The sequence below is a fragment of the Protobothrops mucrosquamatus genome, unplaced genomic scaffold, assembly GCF_001527695.2.
Source record: "Protobothrops mucrosquamatus isolate PMUCROS unplaced genomic scaffold, P.Mucros_1.0 scaffold1563, whole genome shotgun sequence".
Lineage (NCBI taxonomy): Eukaryota > Metazoa > Chordata > Lepidosauria > Squamata > Viperidae > Protobothrops > Protobothrops mucrosquamatus.
This window is the reverse complement of record NW_015387731.1, coordinates 178,686-205,515: the sequence shown is the minus strand read 5'-3', so window position 1 is coordinate 205,515 and position 26,830 is coordinate 178,686. Positions and strand designations below refer to the sequence as shown.

At 39.3% G+C, this 26,830-nt stretch overlaps 1 protein-coding gene across 1 annotated transcript in view; it reads right to left on the bottom strand.

Moving 5' to 3' along the window:
* Window positions 1-738: 738 nt before the first annotated feature.
* LOC107293279 (dedicator of cytokinesis protein 7) overlaps window positions 739-26,830 on the bottom strand; it is a 113,979-nt gene continuing 87,887 nt past the window's right edge. The window contains exons 39-46 of the mRNA XM_029285356.1: window positions 25,895-26,026; window positions 16,101-16,226; window positions 10,590-10,679; window positions 9,965-10,201; window positions 9,286-9,429; window positions 8,146-8,252; window positions 2,939-3,106; window positions 739-781 (exon numbers count right to left, since the gene is read on the bottom strand). Of these exons, the coding sequence (XP_029141189.1) occupies window positions 739-781; window positions 2,939-3,106; window positions 8,146-8,252; window positions 9,286-9,429; window positions 9,965-10,201; window positions 10,590-10,679; window positions 16,101-16,226; window positions 25,895-26,026 (1,047 nt within the window). The remainder of the gene's footprint in view (window positions 782-2,938; window positions 3,107-8,145; window positions 8,253-9,285; window positions 9,430-9,964; window positions 10,202-10,589; window positions 10,680-16,100; window positions 16,227-25,894; window positions 26,027-26,830) is intronic.

Below are 26,830 nucleotides of genomic sequence, written 5' to 3'. Positions count from 1 at the left end.
GGTTTCAACCCAAGTTCTGGATAGGAAGATCAAGGAGTACAGCAGGAATCAAATCAAGGTGTTATAAGGTTTCAGTCTTCTAACCTTGACCTAGATACCACTATATTCTTCCCTGAGTTAGGAATGAGATCCAGAAACTAAGACAGCCATTCTTATGAATGCATAAATAACTGGATATTCGAAGTGATCAAAAGCCAAAAACATGTGAAAACACAGAACAAAAGAAGGGATTGGGTGAGTAGTGGAGGGTTTCAAATTCTTCAGCTAATCTCAGCTTTGAAAGGGAAAACAGCAGAGAAACCACAATGAAGAAACTTCCAAGTCCATCTAGAGTTACATTTTGGATCTACCTGCTGTATATGGAAATTCAAGGTCAGTGTCTATGACACAAATCTCCACTTGAATCAAGAAAATCTGCAGAAGGTCTGACCTAGCGTTCCCAACTCAGATGGCCGTGTGCTGAGAAGTTTCCTGAGGGTGGTGCTCAGTGTTCAGCAAGGCAGAATGTGGGAGCCAGCTTCTCTCTACTACCATCTTTAACAAATATTCTCCTTCTTTTTGACTGAAACTCTGGCTTCAAATCTTGAACAGTGCCAGGAAAAATGGGGCAGGAATCTTAATATTGTCTTCCAGTGCAAAATAATTGTACAATCCTTCATTAAGGCTGAAACTCTGACGGCTGCAAAGTTCAGTACTTTCTTTCATAAATTAGACTCCTTGCAATTCAAGCAATCCAGGCTAGGCTTCCATCTTTCTCAGACTCAATCTATTGAAGGAACTTCTGGAAGAGAAATAGAAGAAGGTTTTCAAACAAATATTAGAAAGGGATTTACACTATGTGGGGAAAGAGTGAAATGGCAAAGGTGGAAATGTATATTTCTACTGAATAAATAAAAGAACTGCATTAGATTTGGGTCTGATTCTGAAGCAGGATCTCTCTAAAGCAGCGGTTCTCAACCTGTGGGTCGCGACCCTTTTGGGGGTCGAATGACTGTTTTACAGGGGTCGCCTAAGACCATCGGAAAACACATATTTCCGATGGTCTTACTGAGACACCGCTTATAAAGCTTTCGGCGAGCCGTTTCCAAAGCTAGGGACAAAGCTAGAATTCAGAAATAATCGCCTATTCAAAGCCACGCAAGAAATGGGTGGGGGGGGGAGAAAAAGAAGAAAGAACCATGGAATTAAAAGCGCTTCTCCTCCTCTCCCCCACCGAGGGGGCTTTTTCCTGCGTCCCACGCGCATTTTGCAAGGGAGTGGGGCGTCAGCACCGGACACGTTTCATTCCGCGCGGTCCCTTTGTGAAACCCCCAAAACGGTGAGGGTGGCATTTACCTTTCCCAGGCAAATGTGCCAAGTGATGGGCAGCGTGAAAGACAATGTAACACTCTGAACGTTCTGAGCCATTGTGGCGTTTCGAATCCCGCGAGCGTGAAAGTACCAACCCACAAAGCTGCAAGCCCTGCAGCAGGGATGGAAAGGCGAACCCCTCGCTCTTCCAACTCTCACGCTGCTTAAGGCTTCGCGTACGGTGAGCCACCGAGGCCAATTTCCTCCATGAGAAGAGAACGCTTTCCCTCTGCTCCCCCCCACCCAAACTCTCCTCCTCGAAAGGGGCGGGGCTGAGAGACAGGAACTCCTCAAGCACCACAGCGGGTGGTTCTTAGGGAAATTACCCTCCTCTCTGACCATTTTGAAATAAAATAATAAAATATACTAAGGGCAATTTGGGATTCATTTCACTCCAAATGCAAAGCTGGGAGATGTAGAGAATGATCGGAAAGTTGTCATTTCTATAATTGAATCTTGTTCGAATAACCAGGAAGAAGACGATCCTAAATTGTCTAATTAGAATAGAATAGAATAGAATATAGAGCAGAGCAGGGCAGAGTAGAGTAGAGTAGAAAATATGGAATGGAATAGAATGGAATGGAAAGGAACGGAACAGAATAGAATATAGAGCAGAGCAGAGCAGAGCAGAGTAGAAAATATGGAATGGAATGGAATGGAATAGAATAGGACAGAACAGAACAGAACAGAACAGAATATAGAGCAGAGTAGAGCAGGGCAGAGCAGAGTAGAAAATATGGAATGGAATAGAATGGAATGGAATGGAATAGAATAGAATAGACAATATGGAAGAGAGAATAGAATAGACAATATGGAAGAGAGTAGAGTAGAGTAGAGTAGAATAGAATAGAATAGACAATATGTAAGAGAGAATAGAATAGACAATATGGAAGAGAGTAGAGTAGAGTAGAGTAGAGTAGAGTAGAATAGAATAGAATTTAATTATGTTCAATTTGTATCAATGAAAATATATCCTGCATATCAGATATTTACATTACGATTCATAATAGTAGCAAAATTACAGTTATGAAGTAGCAACGAAAATAATTTTATGGTTGGGGGTCACCACAACATGAGGAACTGTATTAAAGGGTCGCGGCATTAGGAAGGTTGAGAACCACTGCTCTAAAGCAACTGGCACAATCAGAATCATTATAAGATTTAAAATAGCCTTAACAGGCACATGTCACTTAACAGACACTATTAAACTGATTCTTACTAATGGTAAGAACTGTGTTCCTTGAAAAAAGTGGTAAAGTGGTAAAGAACTTAACAGTGCCCCAGTGTCACTTATGACATTCTAAATATCTGAGTTTAATCCAACAGCATAGTATCTTGTGCTGGATAGCAGCACAAGGATATATTTCCTGGTTTGGAGGAGCAGAATTCCTAGAAAAATTAAGTGGGATTCATTTATATCCCAAGGAGGAAAAAAATGAAAACAAAACCAACAAATTAGGAAGCGCCCCTAAGTGTAACAGTGGTGGAATTGTACCAATAAACCTGTCTGTGCAAGGCACTTTGATTCTGAGCCTCCATTTTGAAGTGTTTACTCATAGCAGAGGCAAGCTGGGCATGCAAGCCTCACCTGTGTGCAGAATGAGGAGCAACTGATGTATAGAGTTGAGGGATTTTGCGGTTGAGTAGCGGGTGCAGGGCTTCCTTTAGGCGTTGGTAATTCCTCTCTAGCTCTCGGAGGAACTCACGTTGGTCTGGTCCAATCAGTGTCTTGCTTTTACGAAGGGCATCTTCACATCTAAGAAAATAGGTGGATACTAGCTTAGAGGAGCCTCAAAGAGTTTTCTGTCTCTTCCTTTGGGCTATTTACAGATGTCTGTTCCAAACTTGGATATAATTGCTCCCAGCTTCTAGTCTGAAACACCCTCAAAGGGCAATAGATTTTTTAAGTGTCTTATTAGATTTGGAAGGTTCTGGGGACAAACTTTTCTCCTCAGATCACACTTACTGAATTGCAGCAGGTCTTGGCAATGAATTCATGTGCTGCAAAATTTACTCTTTTGAAGACATCCTTTCAAAAGATTGGCTTTATTTTTAGTTTGTCTGGAACTTTTTAGAGGAAAAGCTGAATATCAAATTAATAAACAGTCTAAACTTAGCCACCCAAAGGGGGATTGTATAGGCCTGGCTGATATTAAAGGAAACTATTTTCTTTGATCCATTAAGAACTGAAACAATTTTTTGCAAAACTCAATACAGAAAACAAAATACACAACTGGGCAGAGAGCAAAGCTGTGTTTGTAGGATGGACAGCAATGAATTACTTAGCATTATCCCACATTTCTAGAGGGGCTGTATATAAAATCAGTATCTACCTTTCCTTGTTAAGACAAGTGTCATGGTTCTGATAGATGAAACCTTTCAAAAGAACTTTGAGGCATTGTTTTCCTTAAAGAATCTTTTATTCGGGATACAAAGTATCGGCACTACATAGTTGAACCCAAAAACTAAATTCCCCTCCCCTGGATACAGAGTAACAAACTACAATTCCCACCCCCCAATAAACAGTCATAAAGCACTTTCCTCAATTAGCTTAAAGTGTGGGCTTTCTCCCCAGCTCTCCAGCCCGCCAAAATGTTATTAGCTCTGGACCCACGGCAGTTATTATTATGGCTAACTGAGCTCGCATCCCAATCTCCCCTCCCTGTACCAACTAATTCTAAAAGTAGCGAAAAGGAAAAAGAGAAAATGGCTGCATTTTTATCTGTTGTCAAAGCAAGAACATCTGATGTTAGCAGCGTTGACAAGATTGTCAAGAGAAATTGTACAGCCAGTATGTGAATTAAGTTGCTTTAATTAACATAATGAAATGTTTCTAAGAGCATGCCATAACCATATTTCCATAAATAACTTTTGCCCAGTTTAAAATGATCACAGATCAGGACTTCTGGTTTTGCGTTGCGGCGACACGGACGCAGGAAGGCAAGGCTCTGCCCTCTGCGCCCAATTTCGCTGCGGACCTGAAAAGGGCCTAAAGTCATCCCGAAGAGGTGACGAAGAAGGAGGGGTGCCTTGTCGATCATGGAGAGACAGCAGTATTTCCGTTTGATTCAAGGAAAGCCCTCCAAACCGGCAGGGGAAAGACCGGCTACATTTCTGCAGCCGGCCATTAGCTGCTGACAACCGAAGAACAAAAGCACCAATTAGCACATCGTAAATAGCATGTTTGGAACTGAGTGAGAATATCGATCCTTTCTTTACTATTTTATAATTGAATTTCCTGGGAAAGGCTCCCAAGAAGCTAAAAACCTCCGAATGTGAATGGAAGCAGCATTTTAATTTCTATGGGGGACAGAAATACACAATATTGAAGTGGAAGTAATATAAAACTAGTTTTGAAATTTGAGAATTGAGATAATTGTTAAGATTTTCTCTTAAAAAAACATCAAGGTGAAATACAAGAAATCAATCCTTTGTTTTAAGAATGGAAAAAGGATTTTGAATGATATCTAGTGGTGGATGTGAGTACAGCACTATAACCAGCTTCCTGCCTGCTTGGTGATTCCTAGCCTAAGGGAGAACAGCTGGCAATAAAGGAAAATATTTTGGCATACTTATCACCCTGACCTTGTTGGATTACAAACACCCACTGAGCTTAATCTCAAGAGCTAGTGGAAGAGAAAGAAAAACTTGACCTTTGATTATGTTTGGCTGGGAGAGGCTTTTGAGCTGTTTTCAGAGAGGTTGAACACTTTGAACATTGTAGATTATATTGCCTGACTGACAATTTTTGGAAGCCTGACAAAGGATCATTATAAATATTGATTTTGGGACTGGATCTGTACTCTAAAATCTTCTGGATTATAAAGGCTGCATATAAAGACCAGAAAGCTAGAGGAAGATTTGTTCTACTCTTACTGAGACTGGTGATATTAGAGGATCTCCAGCAATGATGCCTCAAGAAAAAATGAATACCTTTCAGAAGGAAATATACTCTATGCTACAACTAATTCACCAAACAATTGTTGCATACAAAGAGGACATAAAAAGAAACCACAATGCGACTAAAACTAATTTAGATAATATAAATGAGCAAATCTCCAAATTAAATCTACAACTAGAAAGTTCCCAGACAACGACTACAAAGTATGAACAAATAAACCAGAGATCGGAAGATGAAGCAGAGGAAATGGATCTAGAGACAGAAGAGATGAAAGAAGGGAAATATAAACTATTATACACAAATAAAATACTGCAAGATTTACCCATAACAATGAAATTGCAAAAGACCCTTGCAAGATGCACCAGATGACAAGGAAGAAGATTTTGGGGAATGGAACATAGAGCCGTCAGGAGAAATGTTACAATTTGGGAGACAAAAGATGAGGGGAGAAATTGAGGGAGAAGGAAGATGGGAGTTGCTTAAGGAACATAAATGGGCAGAATTGCCCCTCAAAAATACCCTAAATAAATTGTCTTCCTCATGCCAAACTTTCATAAAAATAGAAAGAAAATTCCTGGGCAATTTAATTGCCTTGGTTTGGAAAGCTACTTGGTAAAGAAAGAAAGTGAGAGTTAGATTTAAAAAATAGAAGATTTGACCTATTAGAGAGGGTATCATATGTTTAAGTACTTGTTTGAATATGGTTAAAAGAACGGATGACCCTTAGATATAATTAGACTTTTCATAATGAAAGATATGATTTAAAATTAAAACAGCATTTTTTCCTCTTCTTTTAGGTGAAATATGAAAATAAGAGGAGGATTGGTATGAATAAAATGTTTAGCTATATAAATGTAATTAATATCGAGAAAATCATAACTGACAAAGATACTTTAAATATTGATGGGAAATTAAACCTTAACAAGAGCACAAAAACTGGATATTGATTTATGAATTGATATTGTTATTTTGTATATTAGTAAAATATGATGAAGATGTTTATATCTAACTCTGTATATATCGATAGTATCAAGAATTCTAATTGTGTAATGAGGGGAAAATGGAAAAAATATGGGGAAGAAAGGATCAGGGGGAAAATACTGGATTGTGCAGTACTGAATAGACTTATATTGAAGACGTTAACGTTAAATATGTGACCCCAGACAACATGTTGTTTACTAAGTTCTAAAGATTGTAATTCTTAAAAACTAATAAAACTTTTAAAAAAATAAAAATAAAATGATCACGGATCAGGGTAGGAGCGGAGAAGAATGCTCAGCTCTATCAAATACTCAAAAAGAGATGATGACACAAATGAATTGAGGCAGCTTTGTTACTTGACAAGTGGTTGTGTAAGAGCCGCTTCATCTATCTTTTTTTATTGGACCAGAAGAGCCAGATAAAAGTCCACCTTCATCTATCAAGCTCTCTGAGCCAGTTCTATTTTTTTATTCAGCCTATCTCTGTAAAGTTGCTGTTGTGGGTGTAAAATTAGGGACGTTTCTCCCCCCTGCCTCCCCCCCCAACTCTCAAGAGAAAATACTGCATTTATCCTGACTATCTCCTATGACCTGAATAGACTTATATTGAAGAAGTTAATGTCACTTTTGAGCTGAACTTGAATGCTGGTGACTTATGAACATGTCCACATACTTTCTGAAGGATTGCCATCCAAGCACTAACCAGAACATCTTTGCTTAGCTTCTGAGCTTAGATATGGTTGGTTAGATGCTGCCACCTGCTGAAGGTATACACAGGAATCTCTTCTTATTTTATCAACAGAAAATCTGACAGACAGAGAGAGGCCAAAGTCATTGGTGAGCCCCATATTTGAAAAGAACCTTTTACTTGGCTCTCTTCAGTCCATTAAAGGAACCTACCTCTCCCCAACCACAGTCTGACCTTTGGAGCACTGCACTCTGCTGATTTTTTGAGATCCTCACAACAGTTGTACTAACTTGGATATATATTATTTTGATATATTTTGTGTGTGGAAGCAGGATGCAAGTCAGCACAGTAAGAGCAGAGTATTCTTTTAGCTCTCCTAGGAAGTATATGGCAGAGGCATCCTCCATCCCTATGCTTGAATCCTCATAACAACCTCCCCCCAGAGCTGCTATTCTGGAAAGCAGAATTGTTCTGGAAAGCTAATTCTATAAAAGAGAATTCCAGTTGATCTTCCTTTAGCATAGCTGGAAGTTATTTTAACTGTGATGTAAATCAGGGAAATCTATATCTAAGAAGCAAACTTTCTAAAGTTATTATCTAAGAAACCTTTTTCTGTCCTGTAGAAATTCTGTATATGTCTTTTCACTGACCTTCCCAATATTACTTGCAAAGGAAATCCCCTTCATTCCCTAAGACCATTTCTGGTATATCATCTTGCAGTTGCTTTTTTATGCTGCCCCAAAAGACATTTCTTGACTCTATTATCTAAATGGTTCCTTGCAAAGGGAGGAAAAGCACATGACGATCTCAGCCTCATGTTAAGCCCAACAAAGATGTACTCGGATGACACACAGTTGCATCTGCATTAATGGGAGAAATATGCAACTTTTGGAGGTCATTTCTGATGTAACACATCATACTTGGATGGCTATCTATATTGAAAGTTTTGCCTAGAGGCCTCCTTGGGTGGAGCTCACTTTATTTTCCCAAGCCTTTACATTATGAGCATTTGAATCTACTGCAATTATAAATAAATATATTTTAGTGCGGTTATGTAATGCTCCTTTATCCTCTGTTCTTGCACATTATTAACATTATTTGCAATTATTTTTAGTTAATGTTTTATTTTTGTAAGGCCCTATAAATATGATGGAACAGCATATAAATGTAGTTACCAAATTGTGCATGAAGCCTATGGTATTGTGGCAGTTGTCATTGTGCATTACCTCTTAGTGAAATCTTTGAAGCACAGTCGGAGTTTGTTGTGGTGTCGATAGAGTTTGGGATCATCGGGGATCTCAGCCAAAAATACCTGTGCCACTTCCAGAGGACCCTGGAACAGGAAAGGCATGGAGAGGAAGTATGGTAAGAATGCCTGAATTGGAGTCAGTATCTGGGACACAAGTGGGAATATTTCCTTCCCTTGCCATTCCATCTGTATCAAATTTAATTTTAGGCCACTCTTAGACATCATTATTTTTATTTAATTATCAACCTGAATGCTGCCTCATTCACTGGAGTATCTTTAGAAGGCTTACACATTAAAATAAAAAATAAAATAAAACAAGAACCCAGAAAACAGTAATGCATAGACCAAACTCAAAACAGTCATAATAAATCCAAGATGCCCTATCAAGAATGCTGATCATTTCATCCTGCCTCAGGGCCCACTGAAAGAGGCACTTTCCTAATGTTTTATGAAAATACAGCAGGAATGAGGCCATACGGACCTCAGAGAAAATACTGTTCCACAGGGCAGGCACAGCTACAGAGAAAACATGTCTCCTAGGACCCTCTAAATGATATTGTTTTATAACCAGGACCTGGAATACGTCAATTCTACATTTCTGGTTGTGCAGAAATGGCTGGCCTCAGAAGAAAGGCAGTCCTCTAGGTAATCAGAACCTGAGCCTAAGCCATGAAGGAGGGGTTTAGAGATGACAATCAACACTGAATTGTACCTGGAAGCCCACTGATAGAAACTGCATCAACATAATCACCTTGTTTCCCCTGCCTCATCCCAGTCATATATCAGGCTGGCCATTCCATTGCTTCTGAGAACACAGCTCTCGTACAGTGACAACCTCTATACAGATTCTGCTGTAGGTCACTGACAAATATAATCAATGCTGCTCAATGCTATACACATCCCCAAACTTAAATCTCAGGGTCTTCTGCAGTTGCTGTATCATATATCCATCATTATGTAATATATCATGCTTCCTTCATTTTGCAACATCTTTGTTCCTCAACTATTATCTCTGCCAAGAGGATTCAATTCTGTTCTCACTCAACCCCACTTTGCTAACTAGGCCTGAAGCTTCTCCGCCTGTAATAAAAGTTCTTCCCAATCCGTGGTTGGGTACCTGGTTGACTATAGTTCCAACACATCCCTGAAGCACCATCTGCAGCATCTTGGCATCAGCTGGGTCCTGATGGGTGGCAAAAGCCAATTCCTGAGTCTTCTTCTGCATGTCCTCTATGGCTACTTCAATAGGAATAAGAATAATCTGGAAACAAGACAAGGCAAACATAAACAAAACTGTCAGAAGATTACCTCCTTGTGCTTAAAACGATGTGTATAAGTACAAAAAATTATATAAAATTAGTTCCAATCCAAGTTTTGCACCAGGAAAAGATGGATTTATGTGCTCTACATACAGTATAAGGGTTATAACCGCCTGACCTCTATCTCATAATTTAATTTACAATGAATGTTTTTCTTACATTTACTATTTCACATAACTTATTCACAATTGACCTACTACAGAGTGTAGCCTGGAAATGCTACACTTAGAGAAGTCTGCATTGCATTCACACAGTGCAATATTCTCTGGCCATTTCTCTGTCTGAAAGAATTTAACTTTTCTGAGGTCTTAAAAATTAAACTGCTGAAACACTTTCAAGCTTACTTCCATACATCATAAAATACAGAAAACTGAGATCTTCAGTAAGGTGAATTTTGCATACAAACCATATTCTACAATTTTTTCACTCCCAGTAACTGTGATCCCTGCAAGCTGCAAGAGCTGATTCTCCTATTACCTCTTCCTTGTGGATGACATTAATGCGGGTTCTGATGTAGGGGAAAGCATGAGAAGTAGTGAGCAGAGTCTTGCGCTTGAACTGCTCGTGCAGATCCCCATGTGCTCGTCCATCCAATGTGAATGGGGTACAAAACATGAAGGTGCGCAGATTGTAGTTCTTGTCAAAATACGTGACACGGTCCTTCAGTTCATAGGTGTCAAAGAAAGGCTCCACATAAGTCAACTGGATGTATGCCTGGGACAAGACAAGACAGGATCAGCATCCTTTCAGCAATATTGCATCAGGCACTTGCTTGCTTGGAGTTCAGGCTATCATTGGAACAAGGGCAAGACAGCAGCTGCTCCAAAGCAGCATTGGATTCTTGGAGGGGGGAAACAGGACAAGCGTTCTGATAACCTTGCAATTTCAGTAGTTTATAGGCAAGATGTGTAGCTTATGGAATGAGATGAGAAATCCTAAAGGCATTTCCACTGTGGTATATGTCGTATGGACATTACCTAGAATGCTACACTAGAAATATTTAGGAATTGCTATACCTAGAGATCCACAGCTTCTTTCTGCTCATGTCTTCTTGGTTTAAACATATAGTCCAACGTCTAATACTATGCACAGTAGAATCTACCTTATTAGGATCCAGTTTGGTCTTGTCTACAGGATTGGAACCTTTGATGATTTCCACCATTTCATGCCCAAAACGTTCAGCATAAAACTCCTGAATGGAAAACAAAACAGGACGATTTTGCAAGGCAAAAAGGTCTGAGATGATTCTGGATATCTCAGGGCATCAGAATGACGATTAACCACATGTCTAGTGACAAGATAGTTCAATACTTCCTGTGGGATCAGTTTTCTCATTCCTGGTTTAAAGTATCCAGTCAGTAAAAGAGTTAGTGTTTTCCGTCTAGGCTTTTGTTGTAAATGCCAGAACTCTACGAAATACTAATTATAAAATGCACTAGGCCTTCAATACTCACCCTGCGAAGATCAAGATCCTTCACCCTCTTGGCTGCTCCAGGCCTGGAGATCCAGGCGGCAGAGGCCTGGAAAATGCCTCCAACACCCAGATCGGGCCTCCGGAAGCACACGGAAGCATCCCCCAGACTCACTTTGGGCGACAGCGGCCTGGAAAAGGCCTCCAATGCCCGGATCTGGCCGCTGGAGGCACACAGAAGTGTCTCACAGCCTCAGATCCAGGCAGCAGCAGGAACCACAGCAGAGAGGAGACGGATTGTCAGGATCCAGTTATATTTCCTTTCTAGCTATCTTCTCTGATATAAAACCAATTCTCACCCTCTCCTGGATCCTGCCATACTCCTAAGGAGGAGGGGGGATATGCATGCAGGTTTATTACTTTCACTTCCTCTATTCACTACAAAGTAACCTTTTGTTTATTCGCCTCGTGTCTGCTAACCATCACAATGTAACCATTAGCTTTTTATCCTATGCCCCTCTGAACTTCTCCTCCTTACCGGCCAGCTAGGGAAAGGATACAGCCTCCGGAATCTGATTTATTTATCCATCATCAAAATAAGGTGTGAGGAGCTGTTGAATGATCATGTACAACGGAGCCGGATTGATATTATCTTTTCTGGATTTAACATCTAGAAATTTGCCGGTCTGAATCGCCCGGAAGAACTGCGGGGTGGGGGCTGCTTAGGGACACTTTAAAACATTGATTTGTAAGGAAATCCCTCAGATCCTATCTATTATGCCTACTATCAATTTCTCTTAATAAAAGTTCCTGTTGGAAGAGATTGTTTCCAAGAGTTCTGCTTTCTTAAGATGTGGATTGAAGTTGTTTTCAAGGTGAGTCTGGCATAGCATGAAGGGAGGGGAAAGCGTGAAGTATCTTAGTGGGTTGGGGAGGCCTTGGGGGCTTGTTCCATCACTAGGCCCTCCATGGCCTTCCCCACCCTGCGATGCCTCATGTTCACTTAACAAGCCGTGTGTGTCTTAACAAGCAAGGGAGTTAGCTTATTTGAGGTACGAGATTCACTCCCACGAATTTTCGAGTTAAGAATGGAATGGGCAGTCTCCATTACATTCATAACTCGAGGACTACCTGTACAAAACCAATTCTAAACCACAGCCTCTTCCTTTATAGACGCCTTCTTTCTTTCTTTCTTTCTTTCTTTCTCTTTCTTTCTTTCTCTCTCTTTCCTTCCTTCCTTCCTTCCTTCCTTCCTTCCTTCCTTCTGCCCAGTGAAGCAGTTCTATCTGCAGTAGGTATTTGCAGTGTAACAATGTTACAGACATAATCCAAAATTCTGTTAAAGACAAAACTCAAATAGCTCCTTAGTCTTTTGTATAATTGACCAAGAATGGATGTGTTTCCAAACTTGTTGGAAACTTACAATTTTACAATCATAATGGTTTTTCCCAGGTTTACTGCTCCAGTGTGGGGCGCATCTCCACACGCCAACAAGTTGATATCATCATCAGTGAAGCAGTACGCTTAGTGACAGGTTGTCTCAAACCTACCCCAATTGAGAAAATATATTCTCTCACTGGGCATTGTCCCACCTAAGATCAGGAGAGAAGTAGCTGCAGATGTTGAGAGAACTAAGCAAGTGTTAACACTGCTAACATTGGATGTTCTTGCTTTGACAACATATGGAGATGCAGCCTTTTTCTTTCTTATGCTTTACTCTTAGAATTAGATGATATTGGGGGAGGGGGAGGAATGTGATGGGAGTTAGTTAGACATACAATATTGTAATAAGAGATAATAAGGCATGGTGGGATGAAGAATGGACAGAAAGCCAGCATTTCAAACTCAATGGAGAATGTGATTTATGACTGTTAGTTGTAGGAGGGAATTTTGCTTTGATCTATGTGCTATGGGGAGGGGAAGTCAGATGTACGTGCTGATGCCATGTTATCTGAATAAAGATTCTTTAAGGTAAACAATGCCTCGAAGTTCTTTGAAGAGTAACATCTGTTGGAACCATGACAGCAAGATAATGATCCTCAACATCCTCTGAACAGACATATGCCCCAAGCCCATTGACTCAGATCTAGGAACAGCTTTATGGCAAAAACAAACATTCTTGAGGGTACACAAAAACAAAACTGAATTAAAAGATGGAAGAAGAGGACTATCAAGCCAAGAATAATATTTAAGGATGATATGCCTGAAGGATCTGACCTCCCTTATACTACTTGGAAGACCCTGAATAGGTTGAGAGTTGGAATGCCTATGTGTAAAACAAATATGCTCAAGTGCAGACTCTTAGCGGATAACAACACGCTATGTAAATATGGAGAGATGCACAGCCTGGCCCATCTGCTGTTATATCGGCTGCTACCAGAAGCATGTACCAATAATGACTTTTTTTCACCAATGACAAAGCCAAGAAGGCGGCTTCATTCTGGCAGTTTAAAGTCTGATCTAGACATGGAAGAAGAAGGAGAATAAGTAGAAGAGGAGGAGGAGGAGGAGGAGGAGGAAGAGAAGAAGAAGAAGAAAGAAGAAGAAAGAAGAAGAAGAAGAAGAAGAAGAAGAAGAAGAAGAAGAAGAAGAAGAAGAAGACGAAGAAGAAGAAGAAGAAGAAGAAGAAGAAGGAGTCATAATACCCATTCCCATTGCATTCCTTTTAGTTTTCAAGTATACTGTATATTATTGGTACATATTTCAAAAGAACAATTCAACATTTCTAAAAGTTAAATGGCAAGTAGAACAAAATTAATATGAGATTTTGAGCATTTCCAATAACCAGTTTTTCTTCCTAAAATTGTGTTCAATAGAATCAAAGTATTTTTGTAGTTTTTAGTTATATTTTATATAATTATATCAATATAAAAGTTAATATGAATCAGATATATCAATGTCTCACTCCAGTACCCACGATAAGCTTATCTTATATCTCAGTTGGAGCACCCTGCGGGAGGAAGAGCATATAGGAAAAAAATGCAGAAGATTCTCCCTAGGAAGAATTAGACAGCCCCCCCCCCCAATGTAAGATCCTGCCTAGGAGACCCCCCCCCCTCTCTATCTATCTATTTGTTATGCTGCCTGTCACAGCATGGGGTACATTTTCTAAGCATCAACAGACAATCCCTCCCGCTCTCCAATCCATTACTTAAAAAAGGAGGGGAAATACATAGGGATCTCATCAATATATTTAGCAAATTGTACATAGTTCATATGTCTTCTTTATTCCTACAAGTTAGAACTGCATGTTTCCACCCAGGCCACCCAAGATCCTGCAAACCTGGGTTCAGGCTCAGCCATGAGGCAGCAATGGCAACCCACTCCAGTATTTTGCCAAGAAAAAGAAAATAAACATTCATAACCAAAACCATGTCTACATGATAGCAAACAATGAGCCTGTCTGCCTGGAGAGTATCCAACAGGCTACTGGGTAAAAAGCACAGTGTAAACAAGAGTAGCAGAGTGACAGAGGATTAAATTCAAGTGGCTACTGACGCACATAGAGGCAAAATGAAAGTCTGATGCTGTCAAGATAGGTAAATCACTGGTATATCAAGACCTAAGATTGATATAGTAGGTACTAGCAATCTTCAGTCAACTAAAACGAACTGGAGTGGTTGCTTTTCACACAGAGGGGTAACAATTTATCTAGTATTAACATGAAAAGAATAAAAGAATTGAAGTTTTTAAAGAAGAGTGCATAAATCAGTGTTTGGACACAACCCCCCAAATTATACAATCTGAATGTGAGCCCAGGCAAGTCTCTCATTATAAGGGTGAGTCCCAATCTACGTATGTTCCAATACAGGTGCAGAACAAATGAATATTGAAAAGGTTTATGCCAATGTAACACACCCAAATTTACCATCTTTTCACAGATGAATGGAATACTAAAATCCGAAAGCAAAATACTGGTAAATTGTGGTCATGATATTAAAATCAATAGAATTTTATCTACAAAGTTCTTAGAACATAGAGCAGAGAATAATAGGGTTGGAAGAGATCTTGGAGGTCTTCTAGTCCAACCCCCTGGAGATTCTATACCATTCCAGACAAATCATTGTTCAGTCTCTTCTTGAAACCCTTCAGTGATGGAGCACCCAAAGCTTCTAGAGACAAGCTATTCCACTGATTAATTATTCTCACTGTCAGGAAATTTGTCCTTAGTTCTAGATCTTCCACCCATTGCTTCTTGTCCTGCTTTGGAGAATGAATCAACCCCTCTTCTCTGTGGCAATTCCTCAAGTACTGGAAAACAGCTATCTTCCATATAGGGAGCTTATAATTATATTCATATCAAAGTGAGAGCCAGTTTAGTGTAGGGGTTAAGGTGCTGGCTTACAGACCAGGAGACTGAGTCCTAATCCTGCTTTAGGCATAAAAGCCAACTGGGTGACTTTGGGCCAATCACTTTCTCTCACCCCAATCCAATTCGCAGGATTGTTGTTGTGGGGAACATAGGAGAAGGAACGACTATTATGTCTGTTCATTGCTTTGAGTTACAATATCTATAAAGTAATAAAGGCAGATAAAATCTAATAATTATATTAATATTATAATATAAATAAAACATAAAGTATATTGATACTGCTTCCTAGATAAGAATGTATGGAGATCAGCAGCTCTGATCCCCCTGCATATGCACACTGCACAATGTATACAGGTAGTCCTTGATTTACAACCACTCATTTAGTGACCATTCATTGTTATGACACTGGAAAAAGTGACTTATGATTGCAGCATCCCTATGGTCACATACTCAAAATTTGGAAGCTTGCCAATCGGTTCATATTTATGATGGATGCAGTGTCTCAGGGTCATGTGATCTGACAAGCAAAGTCAATGGGGAAGCCGGATTCAACTAGTAACCGTGTTACTAATTATTGCAGGGATTCACTGAACAACTGTAGCAAGAAAGGTCATAAAATGGGACAAAACTCACTTAGCAACATAAATTTGGGGCTCAGTTGCAGTCATACGTCAAGGACTACTTGCATAGATTTCTGAAAGCCAGGAATGGAATTTTCTTTTCAGCAAGTTCTTACCAAGGCATAAGAGCAAGACTGCATGCAAACACTCTAAAGAGACACAATTGGTGCTGTGTTCCCATTCACAATTCAATCTCTGTTTTCTCTTACATATTCACTCGTTATTAAATTGCTTCATCTATATCTCTTTTAAGGATATTTTAGCTGTTACCTCAAGTCGATGAGAAATTTCAGCTAATTTAGTGATAGAAGGTTCTTTGTAGACAAACTCTTGTTCATCCAGGTCTCCAAATTTGCTGCCATAAAAACCAACTCGGAAATACGTTCCAAACATTCTCTAAAGCAATCTAAAGGAATGGAGGGAGAAATACAACAGCAAAGTTAGATTGAAAATTTTAACCTTAACTATAACATGTTTTACTAATCTGGCTACCTATCCCACTCTCAGCAATTCTTTCCTTGAATCCAGTTTATATTTATTTTAAACATTTATTCAGCTACTCATTTTAAGAACTCTGGACAGCTAACAATAACATATGCATTTACAATTAAGTGTGGGTTTATATTCTTGCCTGCTTCTGTTTGCACTGTGTCCACAAAGAACAATCCAGGTAATCCTGTGATTTTGAAGGTACTTTCAGGGACCATCATTTGCCAATAAAGATCAATCTCTTCCTGCACCCCCTGAAATGTGCTTGAAGGGACCTTGGAGGTCTTCCGGTCCAACCCCCTGATCAAGCAGGAGACCCTATACCATTTCAGACAGGTGGCTGTCCAGTCTTTTCTTAAAAACCTCCATGAAGCACCTACAACCTCTGAAGGCAAGCTGTTCCACTGGTTAATTGTCCTCACTGTTAGGAAGTTTCTCCTTAATTCCAAGTTGCTTCTCTCCTTGATTAGTTTCCATCCATTGTTTCTTGCCTTCTGGTGGTTTGGAAAATAAGTTGAGCCCCTCTTCTTTGTGGCAGCTCCTCAAATACTGGAATACTGCTGTCCTGTCGCCCCTATTTCTTCTTTTCTCTAGTACTGGATGGAGTACTTCAGGTGTGGTTTTACTAAGGTTTTATAAAGCGGTACTAATACTTCACGTGATTTTGATTCTATGTCTCTGTTTCTACAACCAAGGATTGTATTAGCTTTTCTGGCTGTTGCCGCACACTGTTGACTCATGTTTATATGATCGTCCACTAGGACTCCAACGTCCCTCTCACAGTTATTGGTTTTGAGCCAGGTTTTGCCTAACCTATACTTGTACCTTTGGTTTTTCTTGCCTAAGTATAAAATCTTGCTTTTCTCCACATTAAATTTCATTTTGTTGGATATGGCCCATTGTTCAAGTCTGTCAAGATCTTTTTGGATCCTGAGCTTGTCTTCTGGGGTGTTGGTTATTCCTGCCAGCTTAGTGTCATCTACAAATTTGATGTTCACCTTCTATTCCCTCATCTAAGTTATTTATGAAAATATTGAAGAGTACTGGGCCTAAGACGGAACCTTGTGTTACTCCACTGCTTACTTTCTCCATGTAGACGTAGTACCATTAAGGACTACTTGTTGAGTATGTTGTCAACCAGTTACAAATCCATCTGGTGGTGATGTGTCTATCCCACATTTTTCTAGTTTACCAACAAGTAGGTTGTGATCTACTTTGTCGAATAGCTTGCTGAAGTCTAAGTATACTGTGTCCACAGCATTTCGCTGATCTACTAATTTAGTCACTTTGTCAAAGAATGTAATAAGATTGGTTTGGCATGATCTGTTTTTAACAAACCCATGCTGACTTTTAGTTATAACTTTGTTTCTATCTGTTCACAGATCTGTTTTTTTCAATTATTTTTTCCAGTATCTTCCCAAGTATTGATGTTAGGCTGATTGGTCTGTAGTTTCCTGGATGTTTTTTTCTTTTCCTTTTTTGAAGATGGGAACCACATCAGCTCTTTTCCAATCCTCTGGTAGTTTCCCAGTGCTGCAGGATTTTTAAAAAGATATGGTACACTTGTTCTGAGATAACATCTGCCAGCTCCTTCATAACTCTGGGATGTAATCCCAGTGATTTATATTCATCAAAATTAGACAGGTGTTCTCTTATCATTTTCTTGCTTATTTTAATTTTTATTTCTAGTCTGTCTTTTAGTTATGTTTTTGATAGGTTAGGCTAGTTTCTTTTTGCATGAAGACTGATGCGAAGAATGAGTTAAGCAGCTTTGCTTTCTCTCTACTGCCTGTTACGTCCTTGCAATCTCCTCTCTTTAGTGGACTGACAGTTTCCTCGACTTTTTTTCTTGTTACTTATATGATAAAAGAAACTTTTTAAAAAAATATCTTTGACTTTTGTTGCAAGTCTTTGTTCATTCTAAGCCTTTGCTTTTGACTTCATCTTTGCAGATTCGGGCTATTTGCTGATATTCTGCCTTAAATATGTGTCCTTCTTTCCATTTTTTATACTTATACTTTTTGTCTTTCAGTTTATCAGAGAGATCTTTGTGCAGCCATGCTGGTTTCTTTTTGGATTTATTACTTTTCTTTTTCAGTGGTATTGTGTTAGACTGGGCTTTTATGATTATATTTTTCAGAGTCTCCCATGCTGCTTGAGCTGTTTTCCCCTTTAGGATTTTTATCCATGGAATTTTTCTTAGTCTTGCTCTGAGTTCGTTAAAATCAGCTCTTTTAAAGTTTAAGACACTGGTTGGATTATATTCTGTTTCTTATGTTTGCATTATATTGAATTCTAATATGACATGATCACTCTTGCTCAAGGTTCCAGTGACTTCAAATCTCTCTATCACTTCTCTACCTTTTAAATGACAAAGTTGTCAGCTAAGTTGGTTAGGAATCTGTTCAATCTCCCACTTGCTGCAGAGTTTGTCTCCCAATTGATATCAGGGTAGTTAAAGTCTCCCATTAGTACTATGATATGTTTCCTACAAAAGCAAAAAGTTCATCTATTCTTCTGCTTGGTGGGGTGGCCTGTAATATATGCCTCTAGCAATGTCATTCTTTTTTTCTTGTATATTGACTCATATGGATTCTAGGAGGTTTTCATCCTTGGTTTTGTGTATTTCTGTAGAGATGTAGTGTTCTTTTATATATAATGCAACTCCACCTCCTCTTTTGTTAGGTCTGTTTCTTTTGAATAGTTTGTATCCTCCCATCAGTACATTCCAGTCATGAGTTTCATCCCATCAAGTTTCAGTAATGGCAATTATATCATATCTGCTTTCATGTACTAATACCGTACTTCAAGTTTACTGTTTGCTCCCTAAATTTTGAGCGTTAGTGTATAGGCATTTGAGTTCTTTATGGGTCTTGGGCATGTTTCCTATGTCTCCTACTTTGTAACTGGGATTTCCATCCTTCCCATCACTCTGTACTTCATTTTTCTTTTTCTTTTCTTTTCTTTTTACTCTTTACTACCTACCTCCTTATGTGATTAATTATCTAGTGGTTTTTGCTTGGAATTACCGTATTTTTCACTCTATAAGACGCACCTGACCATAAGACGCACATATCTCCTTGATTAGTTTCCACCCATTGTTTCTTGTCTCGCCTTCTGGGGCTTTGGAAAATAAATTGATCCCCTCCTCTTTGTGGCAGCCCCTCAAATACTGGAATATTCCTATCATGTCAACCCTAATCCTTTTCTCTTGACTGGCCATACCCATTTCCTGCAACCGTTCTTCGTATGTTTTAGTCTCCAGGCCTTGACATTTTAGTCTCTCCCATCTCCCAGCAGAAAATTACAGGTAGCAGTTTTAAATCATGCAGCATAAGGATAATAACATTTGGAAAGAGAAAGANGTGACGTAAGGCTTCCCTGCCAGTATATGCTCTCCTCCCCTGCACTCAGGCTTCAGCTCCAGGCAGCATTCGCTCCATAAGACGCACAGACATTTTCCCCCACCTTTTGGGGGAGAAAAAGTGCGTCTTATAGAGCGAAAAATACGGTAGGTTCTAAAGGTCATGAAGATTGGAGGCCCCTCCCCCTTCAATTTTAGTTTAAAGCTCCCTTGATAAAATGAGTCAGTCACTTTCCGAATATATTCTTTCCAGTTCTTGTGAGCTGCAGTCCATCCCTTGGCAGTAGCCCTTCATCTAGTTATTGCAGACCATGGTCTAGGAAGCCAAAGTTCTGTTGACAACACCAGTTTTTAAGTCAGTGGTTCATTTCCAAAATCCTTTGCTCCTTCACTGGATGTTGATCTTTTGCTGGTAATATAGATGCTCCTAATTCTTTAACTTTCTTCCCTACCTGTTTGTAATCTCTTGTGATTGTTTCCAGATTCATTGTTGCGTCATTGGTCCCCACGTGTAGGAGAAGAAAGGGATTATTTTAGTAAGGTACTCAGTTACATCTTTGATTTTTGCTCCAGGGAGACAATATACCTCCCTAAATTGACTGCGCAGTCTACAAATTATAGTTTCTGTTCCCCTAAGAATTGAATCTCCTATCATTAATATTCACCTTTTTCCCCTTAGGGAAGTCTGGGATACTTTTCTTCCTGTCGTACAGATTGTGCCTCTTTTTTTAGAAACTATTGCTGACTGCTGTTTTATAGGTATCTGCATATTTTCTTCCAGGGGGAGGCTATGAAAGCAATTGTTCAATTCCAGAGGGCTAGGGTAGATAGTAGGGGCTTTGCTCTTGGCTGTTGTTCACTGGAGTGGGCTAGTGTAGATAGTAGGGGCTTTGCTCTTGGCTGTTGTTTTCTTCTAAGAGTGACATGTTTCCATTAGGTATATAGGGTCATTTTTTATGGAAGCTGTTTGTGTTCAATTTGTGTATACCGATTTTCGTATTGATATTTATATATGGGGTCATTTTTTTAGAAGCTATTTGCTCCGTATTTTTTATTTTGGTGTAGTTTTCTTGTTTAGGTTGGGATTTCTCACTTTGTTCATTGAATTTCAGAGTGGCTATAGTTGCCTCTAGACCCTTTACTTTTACTTCTAATAATTCAAGTAGTTTACATTTGATACATACTTAATTTTGGTCTTCTGTGGGCATAAGCTGAAACATATGACAGACTTTGCAAGTCACTATAATGTCACTCTCTGACTTGTTTTGTTTGTTTGTTAAAAAATTAAATATTTCTAAAAATTAAATATTTAATTAGCTTACGATAGTTTACAACTCACCAAATCAGGACCAGGCCGCATCAAGAGCAGAGAAGTTGAGTAGGAAAGTAAAAACAAAGAGAGAAGTTAGCAAGAGAATGGTAATTCTTCAACCAATTCTCCAGATGGAGAGAGTGGGGATGAGTGAACTGAGGACAGGAGTCTTGTCTCAGTGATTTGTTCATAAAGGGCCTGATAACTATAAAAAGTCCTTGACTTACGACTATTCATTTGACAATGGTTCAAATGGAAAAAGTGACTTATGACGCATCCTTAAAGTTATGCCTGTTGCACCACCCACGTTATCTCATAATTGCAATTCAGGCATAATTGCAAACTGATGCCCATTTATGATGGTTATAGTGTCTTGCAGTTGCATGACCATGATTTGCAACCTTCCCAGCCAGCTTCTGACAAGAAAAGTCAATTGGGGAAGTTAGATTTGCTTGATTGCATGATTCATTTAATGACTATATGATTCGCTGAATGACTGTGGTGAAGTGGTCATAAAATCAGGTCTGCTGACATGATGATTTGCTTAACAATCACATTGCTTAGTGATCAATATTATGGCCCCAAATGTGGCTGTAAATTGAGGATTACCTGTACTGAGATCCTTTTTTATCCTAACATACGTTGCTATTGTTATATTTACTATCCGGATATCTCTGTGCACTTTCACTGTCTATTGAATACATTATTTTTATGCAGTGCTATAATTACAAGGAGGAAACAACTTTCATGGTTTTGCAGTAAATGTTTTCTGTGCACAACCCAGAACTTGATCAAGTACTCCCTTGTGGTAATGTACCGTAATTCATATTCCACCCATTTTTCAATAGCTATTTGACACTTATGAATTTGTCATCAATTTTATCACAGATTTGGTCAAAAATACATTTGGCAACAGCCAGAACTTGATTAATTTTGATGAAGGATGTTTAATAAAAATAAAAACACCAAGGAAGAGATGAAATGATAGAAGAAAAAGAAAAACAGAACAACTATAAAACCAGTGTCTGAAAAATAGTTAAACATTCTTGATGCAATGGCAGAAGATTCGAGGTATTTAGCTTGCCTCATGATATGTGTACTACCAAAAAGCTCAACTCAAACAAATTAAGGCAACATTCAGAGCTCCTGACCCTAAATTCCAGCATTCTTCATCTTGAGAATTTCCATACCTGACTATCCTGCCATGCTGCACTGAATGGAAGGGGGGAGGAGGTGCTTTAGTAAAGCATACTACTAAAGCATTAGCACTGAACTCAGTTGTCCCTTAGCAGACTGAGATAAACTTAGGTTCATGATTGAGCTGTTCCATTTCCTTTGCCAAAGCAGAACTTGGAGGCTGTTTCTGAAACCTCTATTCCAGACATGTCAAACTCGTGACGTCGCGCAACGTATCGGAGCTTTTTCACCATTGCCGGCAATGGGGTGGGCGCGGCTCCAGTATGATGAAACCGGCCCGTGGGCCGGCAGTTTGACACCCCTACTCTATTCTTTCTCAAGAAAGGACTCCTTATTTGTAAACTGAAGTCAGCAACCATTTCTAGAAGGGCATCTTTTGAAGCACTTCTAGTGCAATACTTCCTTAATTTGCAAGTTGGAACACACACACACACAAATCCTCCTTGGCTAGATGATTGTAATTTGATTCTGAAATTAAAATGATGAAAGGACACAGATATTAGTAATAGTAATTTTAGAGTGTTCCCCACTGTTCATGCATTATAATATTCCTGAGCTTTTTTTTTTAATTTTAGACTAGTTATTTATTTCACAAAATAAATTCAGAAGCCTTGGATACTTAAGAATTGAATTATCGCTATGAAAAGAATAGTTTTGAAGAATATACACACAGCTTTTCTTAGAGCTATCATGGAAAATCCTAAAACATTTGGGTAGGCTGTAGGACAAAAGGCATGCCTCCTAGGCAGGCTTGAATCCCAGAGCTTTTATTTTGTTTGAGAAGCAGAGGGAATGGGGCAAGGGAGAACAGGAGGAGCATGGCCAGGAGAGCCATGTTCTACAACTCCAAGTGGGGAATGGCCAGTTTTGTGAAGTTTCAGCCACCCAAGACAAGATCCCTCAAGCAGTAGAACAAAGACAATATCAAGATAAAGAATAAGCAAGACGAGGAGAGAGAACAACAAGGCAGGGTAAGCTGGAACAGAGGTATGTGGCTGACTCATGCTACTCAGCTGTTGGTGGCTTTGATTATGGTTGGAGTTTCCCGGAAAGAATGCACACCTTTTCCCCCAATTCTTAAGAAATAAGTCACACTTCATACCCCCCCAAAACTGTTGTCCCACTGCAGCACCACCAATGGGAAGATGATCAAGGAACTCATCAGTATAAGTTTTAAAAAAGGGATGAAGCTGCAATGGGAATTGTCCAGGCTGCAGGTTCTCTACAGCATGGAATAATGCAGGTTATTCAAACAAAGTCATAAAATGTTCCATTTAAAATGGAAAGGAAGTGTTCCCTATTATAAGAAAGGGTGGTGTGCAGAATACAGAAATTTTTGCTTAACGTCAGCAACCAGAACTGTCAGAACTGTCATCGCTAAGCAGCAGTCAGGGGACATTATGCTTTATAACTCTGTGACTTAGCAATGACACTTTCAGTTCCAATTGCAGCTGTAAACTAAGGACTACTTGTGGTTGGGACACTGAAGACAACAATGTAGGTGTGGAAATGAGAAATGAGATCCAGATAGGTTTCCCTGCACTGTTTTCATTTCTAACTGCAATTTAGTGATATTTAGGTACACACATGCACACACACAAAGAGAGAGAGAGTTTGCTCAAGATACATATTCTATTATTTTGCTATCTAATTTAATAAAAGAGCTGTAGTAGAGTTTAATGATAAATGCACAGAGAAGGGCTAGAGATTACAGGACTAAAGCTGCATGCACATTCACACAAACACACAAGAAGAAGCAAGACACATTATAGCCTACCTCCCAGCCAGAGGCCTGATTGACAAAACAAAGGAGACAGGGAAATATAAAAAACAGGTACAAGAAAGGTAGTTAATTTTTTGAACCTAGTATCCTTTAGTCTCTAACTAATCACTGGTGAGTCCCAAAGGTATGTTTGAACTGAATATATAATACCTGTTCTTTAGGACTAGAGCTGGGAAGACAGTTAATTCTGCAATGTAAAATCCCCTCCCCTTTGTAATGGATCAGCTAGAAATTGGCTTTTTATAACTAACTTCATTCTATCTATCCCTAAGATCTCAACAACGAAGGAAAATCAATTGCAGGATCTGACCATACAATTAACATTGTAATTACCAATTTGAGACACTGAAATATTTATTTCCAGGGGAAAACCATATTGGCTGAACAAGATACCTGAAATTAGCATGGTTCTCATCAATTCCTAACTGCACTTTTTACCCTCATCCATATTTATACAATGAAATGTGTAGAAATAAATGGAATATTTATGAAAAATTGAGAGTGTATAAACAAGTGTTTATTTCCCTGTCCATCCATTTTTCTTTATGGAATCTATGATATGAAATAGTGATATCACAATAAAGCCATATGCCTCATTTCCCCTTCAAGGAACTCTTTTAGTCCTGATATCCAAACTACTGCCACATAACTTTAGCAGTGAAAACTTTTAATGAAGTTATCCAAATGGATTCAATATGGTCCTCAACTCACACTAACTAAACTATGGCATGGCTTATTTGGTTTCTATTTCATGTATTGTATAGAGCAGTGGTTCTCAACCTTTTTAATGCCACGACCCCCAACAGGTCGAAAGTCGAGGATTAAACCGGTTGTAAGTCGAGGACTAAACCGGTCGTAAGTCGAGGACTACCCAACCGGTCGTAAGTCGAGGACTTTCCCTGCCCGGGAGCGCCGCGCATGCGTGGTTCCACCCCCTGCGCCGGCTGAGGTGTAGCTGGCAAGCGGCAGAGACGGAGCAGGCCGACCACCAGCTGGCCCAGCCCAAGGGAGGTAAGGCACCCGCCGGAAAAGAGGAAAAAAAATGGCGGACAGCCTTGCTTGGAGACCCCCGGGAAATGGTCGATCGACCCAAAATGGGGTTGCGACCCATAGGTTGAGAACCGCTGGTATAGAGTCTAAACATTTTGGCTTGTTTTATAGACCCAAAGAATCATAAGATGTATGTGTCTGAAAGGATCGTATTGGTTATGTAGCTCAATTCCCTGCTCCAAGTAGGAATTCACTAACCCTCCCTAACAAGTAGAGATCCAATACCACTTGAAAAGCTACAATATAAGGAAGCAGAAGCTGCACTTAACAGCTCTTACCATCAGAAAATTAATCCAAATATCCAATTTCATTTCAACCTGCTGATTCTTATCCCTCTCTCAGGTTTAACAGAAAACCTGGCACCACTCTTGCACATGGCAGACTCTTTGTGTATCTGTAGGTCACTTAAGATTTCTCTTTTGCAAGCTGAATGTATTCAGCTCCTTTACATGGTGGTCATAGGAACTTGTTTCCAGAACTCTCATCATCTTTAGTCTCTTTTTTGAACCTGCTCCAGCTTTTCCATGATCTTTTTAAAGTACAATGCTTAGAACTGAATGTAACAACCCAACTGTAATCTTACCAGTGCAAAGTGCAATGGAATTATTTCCTATAGGTTTGCATGCAATACTTCTATTAATGTATTTCAAGATTACATTGGCCTTTCATTATGACAATTAACAAGCTACAACTTAAATGATGTGCCAACCTACCCTGTGTTTATTTTTTCTGATAGACAATATAAAATGGAACACAATAATGTTTGGGAAAACATCCAAGGAGAGAAGTTAATGCTCCTTTTGATTATCACCTTAATTCATCTCCTAAAATGAGATACTGCAATGAACCATGCTATAGAATGTTCTTACCTGGCCAGTTATCTTGCTAAAAGCATCTTGCAGTTTGCCATGCAGAACTGCCAACTTCTTGAAGTCACGGTTGGCTTCGTGGATGGGAATGAGAATCTTGTAGGTTTCATTGACAGCCTCATAAAGTCCACCCTGGGAAGAACAAAGAATTCAGAAGGCATGGAACACCCCATCAGGACAGTTCTGACAACTAAGAAGCAAGTAGCAAGGTGGCTGATAGGAGAAATGAGAGACAACTGGCATGCAGAAGCAATCAGTGCTTCAACTACTTGGATAGGTAGCAGGTACGCCAGAAGTAGTACTTTGCAGAAGACTGGCAATGCTTCTCTTCTAAGGAATGTACCAAGACTGATAAAGGTTACTTAAGGAATAATTTTCTGTCCCATGGAAGAAAACATCTAATTGTTACTATTATACAACCATCTTCTGTCTGGATGCTGGAAATGTATTGTGCAAAGTATAACTAACTGAAATGTAAGGTTTTTTTTGTCATTTTAAATTTTATTTTAAGGCATGCTTTAGGGATAAAATGGATAATAGCCTTATCCACAGTTGCATGCATTCCCTGAAATCAATTGGGCTGACATGTCTAAAAAGGGGTTTACTAGGTCTTCCCTCAACTATTTATTTATTTATTTATTTATTTATTATTTCAATTTATATCCCGCCCTTCTCCCGAAGGACTCAGGGCGGCTCACAACATTATTAAAACAAAGAAAGACCCACACACCCCACCAAATAAAACCAAATTAAAACCAAAATTTTTATGTTGTGATAATTAAAATTTCTAAAAAACCCAGTTTAAAAATCCTCCCTAGGCCAGGCCCGCTTGTTGGAAAAGCCATGTCTTGAGGGCGCGGCGGAAAGTAAGGAGATCCGGAATAATCCGGATCTCGGGGGGTAGTTCGTTCCAGAGGGCAGGGGCACCCACAGAGA